General features: G+C 37.0%; 1 protein-coding gene across 2 annotated transcripts in view; it reads right to left on the bottom strand.

Annotated features, from left to right (window-relative positions):
• LOC132391576 (folliculin-interacting protein 2-like) overlaps nucleotides 1–12323 on the bottom strand; it is a 96317-nt gene that overhangs the window by 38188 nt on the left and 45806 nt on the right. The window contains exons 3-8 of one of the 2 annotated variants that reach the window (XM_059964945.1): nucleotides 9113–9238; nucleotides 6711–6811; nucleotides 6171–6242; nucleotides 3545–3645; nucleotides 3359–3448; nucleotides 175–246 (exon numbers count right to left, since the gene is read on the bottom strand). In XM_059964945.1, the coding sequence (XP_059820928.1) occupies nucleotides 175–246; nucleotides 3359–3448; nucleotides 3545–3645; nucleotides 6171–6242; nucleotides 6711–6811; nucleotides 9113–9238 (562 nt within the window). The remainder of the gene's footprint in view (nucleotides 1–174; nucleotides 247–3358; nucleotides 3449–3544; nucleotides 3646–6170; nucleotides 6243–6710; nucleotides 6812–9112; nucleotides 9239–12323) is intronic. The other variant, XM_059964946.1, reaches the window with a different exon arrangement.

The raw sequence follows: 12323 nt of genomic DNA, 5'->3' as shown, positions 1-12323 counted from the left end.
CAGAAAGTAAAAATACTGAGAATTTTTAAAAGATCTCACCATACCAGTTTAGTTTCTGAAATAATTTCTTTGAACTGCGAGTTTAAAAGCACACCTCAAAACCCAGAAAGCTTATCATTGAACTTCCTTTACTTCATTACACAATGAAATTCACAAGTATTAAAAAAAATCTACCTGATCTTGCTATACCACTGTCTCCATCTTCATTTTGACCTCGGCTTGGCATGTCTACTGGTGTACTATGAGCTGAACACAAAAGATTTTATTAGGACCTTTGCAACATATATAAAAATAAACTCTGTTCAATTGACCTCCATTTCTGCAAATTAAGCAACAGTTAATTCATATGGAGAAAAGATGGAAGATACTTTTAGATTAAATATATATTAGCTTCAATGATCCAGATTATGCTTGACCCAGACTAGCTAACATTCACTGCCACTGGATTTGTTGAAGCTGCTAGGCTATCCAGTCAACAGAATGGCAACAGATCTCAGGCACTCTTAACCCACAAAATTCAGCCACCCTTAATTTTACTGAAGAGACTTCCTGTAGAACAAATACTGATGACCATACTCTCTCCAACAGCATACTAATACATGGACAAGTAAAATAATAGATTTTATAATATTCTTATCAATGTTACATGATTTTATTCTTGATTTGCTGTGCTGACAAGAAATAAAAAATGACAATGGCATTGCAAATTAAGATTGAATACAGTAATTCTAAAATCTAAACAATTCCAAGAGAATTAATGCATACACAATATTGTAAAAACCTAGGACACAGGCTATGACATTCACGACATCATTTGCCTTTTTTTTTTAAAAAAAGGGTCAGTTCTATTTAAAATTAATTTCCTTAAAATTAATAACAACCTATTTATCCCCATTTTGTGCCTTCCATTATGAAGATTAATGAAAGGTATTTATTTGTAACTGCCATTGCATTTTACCACATTATAAAACATTTCAGCTTACTTCTTTCTTGGAGGTTTGGTATTAAAAGCCTCCTACGTCCTTCCTTTCTTTTCCTTAGTGAAAAATAACCAAGTACTATTAGCTGATTTCTCAAATATTTCCAACCTTTTGGTTAGTTATTTTGGCAATTTACAATATTTCCTTTTAATCCAATTATAATTGTTAATTTTCCCAAAGCCTTTACTTGCGCATTTAACTCCCAACAAATATGCACCCTCCTCCATGAGGATTACAACCTTGTCATAGGGTTTGGAGGCTTGCGTGCTTCAATGACCCAGAGAGCTGTGTTGGCTAGAGCCTTGTGTTTTGGCACTTGGTAAGGTGACCCATGTCAAATAGGTCAAAGGCTGGTTGCCAGACTAACAGGTCTGCCAGTCCCTCCGGGTTTGGGGGTTCATCTCAGGCTAACAATCCTGACCGGTCAAAAAAATTGTTCTGGAAACAGCAATGAAGAATCCTCCTTTGTCAGAATGGACAAACAATGCTGGAGGACTTTCATTGCTGCCCTAAATGCCAATGGTGTAACAGTCAGTAAGTAAACATGTATACAGCTTAAAAAGTCTGCAAAATATATTTACTTATCAACATATCATTTATTTGAATTACTCTACCCATTTAGCCAACTCGTAATGCATATCTGCCTTCAACAGCTGTATCATCACCTAGGACCACCACCCACCATTATTATCCCAATGCAATTCTGAATCTAATTGGGACTAACCCCAATTAGAATCAGAATTAGATTTTCCTCATCTATACTCTGCATAACCAGGGCACAGATTTTGACACATGGAAGTCACTAGAGACCTGCTGAAACCTCTTTATTACCTACAAGAGCCACCAGAAGTGCGGCAGAATAATTACTGTTACTTTGGTGGGTGTAACTGTGAAGCATACACTGCAGTTTCATTTATTGACACATCTGGCCCAAGGAAAGCACAACAATACTTCATCAATACTTCAATATTTATGTTCTGTGAACCACTAAACCAAATGATTAGATTCACTTCTGTTCCCATGATCAAAACACATATAACAAATGAGGAACCAATGTATAACTTGTTTCCAAGCCATATCATCCAGACTCCCACAGATAATGCCAGTTCTGCGTCAGTACCAGATCAAGGTCCTGCAAATTCCTAACGTTGAAATGAAAATTGGCTAATAATGACAGGCAATAATACAATGAGAATGCATGTCACAGGACAGCCACAAATGCTAGGATTTAATGCATTAGAACTAACTGGATTAAGAGGGACATAATACATTTTTGACAGTTTGCAACACAAATAATTTCCATCAATGCAGAATTAATTCCTCAATGTGGGAAGGAAATGTTTCATAATGAGCAAATAGAAAATGAACAACACAAATGCTGTTGAAATCATCAGAATTCAAGGGGAAATATGATGAGCAGCTGCAAAATGAGTGTACATCAAAAATGGAACTAATCCTACAGCAAAGCTCCAATAATCTCATATTCAACTGCTCAGAAGTTTTGACATCTAATTCATGGGTGCCTATTCTCATAGTTCCTTTTGCAGACCACTGTACCAGGCTCTAGGTTCCTTTGTGAATCACCTGGCCCTTGTACCCCTAACATATCCTTCAAAGTTACCAGGTTCACCTGAAATTTTATTATTGTACTGCATTACACCTAATAACAAGTGAATTGATAGAAAACCCCACTGTCTGGAAAATCCACTGATCTGTCACCAATGCTCCGTGCATGCTGGATTAAACAAATTTCACTATTATCTCAATTTTGAATGCCTTGGCTACAAAAAGTAAAATGCCCTCTCACAACAAAATTAATTATACAACTTTCTACTTCATGTGGGCAAATTAAGCTGACAAAACAAAATGCAGTCATCATGCAGAATCATGCAGTTTAAAGAAGAGTGCCAAATCCTATACAAATTCAGTGTCATTAGTAAGTTCAGATCTAAGCAGTTCAATTGGTGGTGGTTATGAATTTTTTCCTCTCAGTGCCCATTTATACAAAGAGAATAGGCATTTTACAGGAATAGTTAAGCACACATTACTGCACAACTGAAGGTTACACAAAACCGGTGGAGAGCATTATTGCTTGGAAGCAAAAACTGAAAGCTGCATCTTTGTATCAATCAATCCACCAATTAAAATGCTCCTGAATGCACAGACAGAAATCAACCTCAGGTCTATATTCTTTAACTATTTAGATCTCATTTACGGAAACATCATATCCTTTGGAATGAATTTTGAGAATTAAAACTTTGTACACCAATGAATAGGGTTTATTAAATGGATCTATAAAGCTTTCTGCCTTTGTATTCAGCTTTGCAATCAACGTGCTCATTGTGTGGTCCACACTCTGCTCAGCATTCCACACGAACCTGCAAAGAAAGAGGCGCTCCGGATGAGAGGGAGCGGTCCTGCATCAGTGGGACACAACAGCAATTTGCTGCCACAAACCACCAAACGACCTATTGATGCAAAACAAAGGGTAAAATAATAATGACCACACATGCAAAAATAGAAATTATTATATAAACAATTAAAATACTTGTGCCCATTCTTACCTAGGTTATTGAAAGCATGGAAATTGCTGCCACCATTCTGACCAGGACAAGGTTTTCCTGCAAAGTTTTCTTGGTTGATATATTCAAAGCTGTCATGCAGCCTGCAAAATATTGGTCCAAGATTAAGCACGAAAGCACACAAATAACTCATGTCTGAACTAGTTAATTAATTAAAAATACTTTTAGTGATATGAGCAATCAGCTGATTCCAGAAGCTAGTAAAGTCTCATCAACTTTGATTGACAGCCATACCTTAACAAATATCAGCGCATGAAGAAAACGTGAAATCCTTTCTATTGTAAGTTAACTTGATTAATATTAAGATTTTCTTTGGTCCTATTGAAAGCAAGCATTTTTACTTTGGCACCAATAATTCTGGATGTGACACAATAATTCAGTGATACTAAGGAACTTGGATTAGAAAGTTAATTTGATATAAGTAATTCTACCTCTAACTATCCTAGCCATCGCTTGGCAAGCTAACTCTTATTGAAGACATAACCACGATACCACAAATCAGTATATGAGAGAGCCAACAGACGAGTCACAGAATCATACAAGTTTGAACTGACAAAGGTTCCATTGTTCTCATTGTCTCTCTAAAGAATTTAACATTTCAGACTCATAACCACCTGATTTTGTTAAATTCCTTCTCGCTATGGACAGCCTGAGTGCTGACCTTTTTCTAGCATTTTCTATTCATATTTCAGTTTTTCCAGCTTCCACAGTATTATGCTAACAAGCAATATTCACTTTCAACTATTGCATTACTCAGAGCAAATGTAGCAAGATCCGAGCATACATCTGGACAGAAAAATTTGAAATACTAAGTTTTACGCTGCACAACAAATCCAAACAATTCAATTCAATGACAAGTTCAACAGCAAATATTAAACTAATTGCAGCTAATTCTAAACTGCAGAAATTAGTTAACGATGGTTCAAAAGGACGTTCACAATGAAAGAGTTGTAGATTAATTATAAGTAAATTGGGAAATGACAGAATCAGGATTAATATCTCTGCCATGTCGTGAAATTTGTTTTGCGACAACAGTACATTGTAATAAATAATAATAAAAACTACTAATTACAATATGTATAAAAAAGAAAATTAAAGGGGGGAAATACTGAGGTTGTGTTCACGAGTTCATTGTCAATTCAGAAATTTGATGGCAGAGGGGAAGAAGCCATTCTTGAAATGTACTTCCTCCTGAGGTAGCAATGAAAAGAGGGCATGTCCTGACTGACGGGGGTCCTGAAATGATGGATACTGGGGAGGCTAGTCCCCATGATGGAGTTGAGCTGGCAGAGTTTAATACTTCCTGCAGCCTTTTCTGATCCTCTCCAATGGCCCTTCCATACTAAGGTGATGCAGCCAATTAAAATGCTCTCCACAGTACATCTGTAGAAAATTGCGAGGGTCTTTGGTGACATACCAATTTTCCTCAATCTTCTAACGGAATACAGCTGTTGTCATGCCTTCTTTGTAGTTGCATCAATATGTTGGGACTAGGATAGATCCTCAGATCTCCTGGAACTTGAAACTGTTCATCCTCTCCACTTTTCATCCCTTGAGGAAGACTGGTGTTCCCTCAACTTCCCCTTCCTGAAGTCCACAATAAGTTCCTTGGTCTTACTGAAGTTGAATGCAAGGTTGTTGCTGCAACACACCTCAACCAGCTGACTTTTGCTTTTGTAAATTTCATCACCATCTAAATTCTGCCAACAATAATTGTGTCATCGGCACATTTATAGATGGCATTTGAGCTATGCTATCTTATCATGCAAATTTAATTTCCTTAGTTTTTATTTGTTCAATCTCCCATCAAGTATAAAATGTCCAAAGGATTTGTAAATATAAAGAACATTTGTTTCCTCACAAAATATACAAGAAGCAAGATTACTTGTGCTTTGAGTAAGCTTGATTGGGGTAGTGCTTTGGAAAATTACAAACATCAACCAATGAAATGAAACCAACATGAATAAAGAAATCCTGATCAAATACAAGACAATCTACATTTATTTTGAAAGAGCAACACAGACAAAAATTGCTAAAGGAACTCAGCACGTCAGGCAGCACCTATGGATAACCCCAATTTTAATTCAAAAGTGTTTCTGAAATAAGTTGGAGGATTCTGGAAAACCAACAAATAATGTACTACTTGACTTTCACAAATATTCACTATCACAAAAATAAGACCAAGGTCTACAGACTATGTACAAACAACAAGCTGCTAGGTACATTCCGATTGAAAACAATTAGTTGCAATTGCTCTGTACAGGTACTAATAATTAACAGGATCCTCAGGACGAGGAGCTGCAATTGTTCTTCATTTTTAGCAATGATATCTATGATAGGGCCAGGGAAACACTAAACTTTAGAAATGACGAGGTATGCATGTGTGAGCATAAATGAGATAAAAAAGCAGCATAAATGAGAAAAACTGATTCCAATTTTATTTACAGTAAATGTATCACGAAAACAGGCCCATATCAATTTAAACGTTAATATATACAAATCTAAAAATAGTTATATTCTACCATGCTTTTTAAATCCAGAGATATCTCAGTTAAAAACGGGATTTTTTAAAAACTAAAAAACAGTCATACAGGTTGTAGAATCTTACATGTTTGAACTTCCACCAGCAGTTCCCATCTTGGCAGAGAAAACCTTACTGATCATCAACTGAGGGGGAGAGCTGAATAGAAAAATGCAAAACACTTCAATTATACAAGCGTAATGTACCAAAGCTGATACTTGTGTTATGCTGACATTCATGTCCAAACTAATTGCAGTTTGCAGGCATGATTTTTGATTATCACACGTAAATGATTTGTTTTCAGCCCAAGAATTTACAATTATGTATTGCCAATTCATCAGGAATGTTCACACTAGTGCAACAATTGAACCTACTATTGCCACTGATTTGCAGTATAGCAGCAAACACTATAATACATTTTCACTATGGAATAAATTCCCATGGGTTGTAAAGAAAACAATCTGATTTGTTAATTTAAAGAAAATATTGTTTTAAAATAAATGTGTAACTGTAAGAGCAAGATCAATGGAATGATTATTTTAATATTTCAAGCTAAATTAATTTGAGAATCTGTTGCTGCAAGTATGGGCAGACAAGACTCGAAGAACTTTCCGATGCATTGCTTACCGAATGTGATGTATTTTCAACGTAGAACCTTTGTAACTCATTGCAACTGAGCCAAACATCATTTCTCCAAGCATATTGACATCAGAAGCAGGTCGGGAATACTGTGTACAAAAGCTCATATTGATGATATTCATACAGGATAAAAATGCAGCAGAATCATATGTTTCTTTTTCAGCTATAATCCAGGAGTGAGAAACCAGAACTACAGTTGTAATAATGTTTTGAATATTATTACAACACAACATAAAAGGGCAATTACGCTCAGAGAATTGGGCTCTACAACCACGATCAAAGTGTATTAATTATTTTAGGCTTGAACTTTACAAAATTTAACCTAATAATCACAAAAGCCATCTCTGAAGATCTATTTTAAAGCATAAAAATGGAATATTTATGGGAAATAGAAATCAATTTTTTTAGTGCATTTTAATTTAAGAATGGTCTTTCAAAATGAAGAGAATGGGACTTATTTGAGGATGTAGTGAAATATCAAGTCAGTGATATTCACCCCCTTGGAAGTTTTCAAGTTTTATTGTTTTATAACATTGAATCACAGTGGATTGAATTTGGCTTTTTTGACACAGATCAACAGAAAAAGACTCTTCCATGTCAAAGTGAAAATAGATCTCCACAAAGTGATAAAACATAAAATAATTGATTGCATGAGTATTCACCCCCTTTAATATGATACACCAAATCACTGAATATCCTTTGGAGTACAGTTAAGTCGATCATCAAGAAATAGAAAAAATACGGCACAGCTGTAAATCTGACTACAGCAGGCCATCCTCAAAAACTGAGTTGAAGGGGACTAGTGAGGGAGGCCACCAAGACACCTATGACAACTCTGGAGGAGTTACAATCTTCAGTGGCTGAGATGGGAAAGACTGCACATACAACAACTGTTGCCTGGGTGCTTCACCAGTCACAGCTTCATGGAAGAGTGACAAAGAGAAAGCCACTGTTGAAAGAAAACTCACATGGAATCTCAGCTAGAGTTTGCCAGGAGGCATGTAGGAGTCTCTGAAGTCAGCTGAAAGGTTTATGGTCCGATGAAAGCAAAATTTAGCTTTATGGCCATCAAACTAAATGCTATAGCATGGTGGTGTTTCACTGTGGGGATGTTTCACTGCAACAGGCCCTGGAAGGGTTCTGAAAGCTGAGTGTAAAATGAATGCAGCAAAATACAGGAAAATCCTGGAGGAAAACCTGATGGAGTCTGCAAGAGAACTGTGACTTAGGAGAAGATCTGTTTTCCAGCAAAACGGTGACCCCAAGTATAAAGCCAAAGCTAAAACAATAGTGGCTTAAAATCAACAAAGTTATGACGTGGAGTGGTCAAGTCACCGAGTCCTGACCTGAATCCAATTGAGAATGATTGGCTGCACTTGAAAAGGGCTGTTCACTCACAATTCCCATGCAATCTGACAGAGCTTGAGCAGTTATGTAAAGAAGAATGGGGAAAAATTGCAGTGTCCAGATGTGCAAAGCTGATAGAGACCTATCCACACAGACTCGAGGCTGTAATTGCTGCCAAAGGTGCATCTACTAAATACTGACTTGAAGGAAGTGAATACTTATGCAATCAATTATTTTGTGTTTTATATTTGTGATTAATTTAGATCACTTTGTAGACATCTGTTTTCACTTTGACATAAAAGGGTATTTTTCTGTTGATCAGTGTCCAAAAAACCCAAATTAAATCCACAGTGATTCAATGTTGTAAAGCAATAAAACATGAAAACTTCCGGTGGGGGGGGGGGGGATGTGAATACTTTTTACAGGCACAGTTTATTTGCATATTTCAATTTAATTTCTGATGAAGGCAATTATATAGCTTTTTATACTTAAGGCCCATTAGGGAGAAGTGTGTAGAGGGAGCAGCAAACCCTAGTTCAAACATATCATGTCAATCCATCCATAATTCTGGTACTAAATCAGCACACTGTCTGAAGAGTGCCTTGACATGTTTGACAACTCAAATATTTAGTCATTCATCCCTTATTTTTGACAAATTGATATAACAAGTGAGGTTTTTACTTAACGAGTGGTAAAATGGCCACAGACATGATTTGATTATTGGAAGTGAAGTATTTTAGATGAACAATAATTGAATCTGTAAGTTAAACACAAGAACATAAGCATTATGGCCCATAGAGACAATAGAGTATTAGCTGCAATTAAAAAGTCAATGAGCTACTCAGAATCACAGAAATACATGGCTGTAAATTGTGCCTTTTCTTCCATTTGCATGGACATTTAAAATACAGATTAAAGTACTCAAAAAGGCTATAACTGCTTCAGCACAAAATGCCATGACAATTATTTTTCCATTTGATAAATTATTTTAATATTTAATCTGTCTACTGTAGTAAAATTGATTTGTAATTTTATCAACCTACCTGATATCTAGGCATGTGCCCCTTTGTGTTTGACGCACTGGAAGATGAGGAATTTTGGGTGTAATTGCTGCTGCTGCTCGTATGGCAACATTTTCCTTGCAATTTGGACAAATCATCCGAAGTTTTCTAAGACACAAAGATCAGTTTCCAGAATGCATGTTGTGCAGTTAATATGCAATCCTTAATTTACTATATTCACAAGGATCCTACTTCAGACATGCATCCTAATTTACTGTGTCCAGAACTAGCTGCAATATTTCAGATGAATTCTAATCAGTGCTATAAAGCTATCAAGGTCAAATTCCTGTTTTTATATGCTATTTCTGTACTTTTAAAGTTGAAATTTGTGCATACTTAAATTTTAGCCTGCACCTGTCAAGACTTGAAACACAAGTCTTGGTGATCTTGAAACCCCTAAAAATCTACTCTTTCCATTGTATCCATTCAAAAAGACATTATGTCTGCCCATTTCACCAAATGTGTCCTTCGCCACTTCAGGCTGCTCCTAACCTCTTCATTATTTACAGTATTCTCAGGTTGCATCGCCTGCAGAATTCAGCACGTCTTTCAGTGGCCTGAAATGGGAATAATGTGCACTAAAAGACCAACGAGCTCAATAGAGAAAACAGTCACTGGTAATATTTGAAAAGGAATGTTCCAATATAATTCCCTAATGTCTTTTTACTAGTGCTGTGACTTTGTTAAACTCTGCAGATTTCAAATTATTGATAATTATGAAAACATTACAAAGTAAATTTATTATCACAGTACATATGTTTCACCATATACAACCCTGAGATTCATTTTCTTGCAGGCATCCTCAAATCCATGATATAATAATCATAAGATCAATGAAAGACCACAACAACTTGGTCATACAACCATGGTACAAAAAAAGACAAACTGTGTGCAAATACAAAATGAGAGATATAAATAAATAAACAAACAATAAATATTGAGAACATGAGATGAAGAAATCCTGAAAGTGAGTCCAGTTCAGAGATAGGGAGAGTGAAGTTATCCCCCTCTGGTTCTTGTGCCTGATGGTTGAGGGGTAATAACTGTTCCTGAACCTGGTAGTGACAATCGAGAGGCTCCTGTACCTTCTTTCCTGATTATTTTAAAGCTACAAACCAGTATGTCTTTGTGTTTGTGTGTTTTTTTAAGAGAAAAGCCAAGGTGGTGAGGAGTGGTGAGGGAGTAAGTAGATGTAATATTCACAATGTAACAAAAGGGTCTCAAACAACTCTGTTTGGATCATTAGGTTATTGAAAACAGACTGTCCAACGGACACTGCCTATTTCAGAACAGCCTTTAGCAAATTTTTCCACAATCATGCACAAAATAGAAATTCTATATAATATACATACACACGTACTTATTTATATTTATAGGGAGATTCAAAATTAAGACGGTTTTCTTTTTCACAGAAAGTGGTAATTAATCCCTATGGTTCTGCAAGAACAGCAAATACTACAGAAATCAGAGATCAGTATGAGAATGTGAGCAAAACAAAAATGTAGTTTCTGGAAATCCAAATCAAAAACCATCCAAGGAAATTAAAAACTTAAAAATTGCAGGTGAACAGCCATTTATAGATATTGGAAAAGTAGTAAAGCAAATTCTTTAAGTTGCAGAGAGCTGCAAGGATGGAGAGCAGATGGAACTTCTGTGATAGCTCCTACCTTCATCCAGGTTTGAGGTTCTTTCTCCATTTTAAGATAAAAGGGTGGAATATTGGGAAAATAGGCAAGTTGTTCAAGAGAAAAAAAAAGGACCATTCAAATGGGTGGGGTTGAAAGAGGGGGAAATAAAGGGATTAAGCATTTGATGTATTGAGTGCTGCGATTAGCAAACAAGTTACAGTCTAACCTGACGTCTTTCAAAATATTGTTGGGGACTTCAATCAGGTTTGAAGAAATCTGTCCAATTATCAACACATCACTTGCAGCACTTGGGGTCCGAGCTCACTTGACCACAATTCCACTACGATTAGAAATACCTACCTTTCCATGCCTAGACCCCATTCTAGTAAATTCTATCACTTGGCTGTCCTCCTCCTACCTGCGTACAGGCAGAGGCTAAAGAACAAGGCTTCAGAGATAGGGACAACGAAGAGGTGGTCACAGGAGACTGAGTTACGGCTACAGGATTGCTTCAAGTCAGGGACATGTTCAGGGACTCGGAGGATTTAAATGAATGCAACACGGCTGTCATGTACTTTATAATAACATTTGTAGACCATTATGTCCCCATAAAATCATTCAGTCTTCCCTAACCAGAAGCCCTGGATGAACCAGGAGGTCTACAATCTGCTGAGGGCCAGATCAGGTCTGGTGACCAAGTTAAATAAAAGAAATCCAGTATGATCTCTAGAAAGCCATCTGACATGTGAAGTGGCAATTCCAGACCAAACTTTAGTCACTGAACGATGTCTAACAGCTGTAGCAGGATTTGAAAGCTATCACCCCCTACAAGTGAAACCAAACAACATCGGTGACAAGGTTTTGTGCCCAAATGAGCTCAGTGTCTTTTATGCTGTCTTTCACCTTCATGAACTCCCGATGATGCTATGATTTTAGTCTCTGAGGTGGACGTGAGAACATCCTTTAGCTGAGTGATCTCATGAAAACATCTGTTCCAGATGGGGGTATCTGGCTGAGAACTAAAGACCTGTGCTGATCAACTCGCTGGTGTGTTCACCAATACCCTTAGCCTCTTGCTTTATCAGTGAGGTACCCACCTGCTTCAATTACACCAACGTCCATGAAGAATGCGGTAACTTGCCTCAATGACCATCATTCAGCAGCATTTACATCCACTGCGAAGTAATTTGAGAGGTTGGCAATTCAACTCCTGCCTGAAAAGCGACTTGGGTCCAATTTGCCTACTGTCCCAACCCGTCAACAGCAGATACCATTTCATTGGCTCTACACTCAATCCTGGAACATGTGGATAGTGAAGAGGCATACATCAGGATGTTCTTTGTTGACTACAGCTTGGCTTTCAATACTATCATTCCATGAAAACTATTCAATAAACTTCCAGACCTAGGCCTTGATACCTCCTTGTGCAAATGGATCCTTAACTTTCCCTCTTGCAGAGCCCAGTCAGTTCAGATTGGATTTAATATTTCAGTTGTGGCGACCCATTTCCTGGCACATCTGAACCGGCTCACAATTAGCCAGCTTTCCGGCTAAGGGAGATAGCC

This window comes from Hypanus sabinus, chromosome 3 (genome assembly GCF_030144855.1).
Source record: "Hypanus sabinus isolate sHypSab1 chromosome 3, sHypSab1.hap1, whole genome shotgun sequence".
In the NCBI taxonomy this organism is placed as follows: domain Eukaryota; kingdom Metazoa; phylum Chordata; class Chondrichthyes; order Myliobatiformes; family Dasyatidae; genus Hypanus; species Hypanus sabinus.
This window is presented reverse-complemented; position numbering and strand designations above follow the sequence as displayed.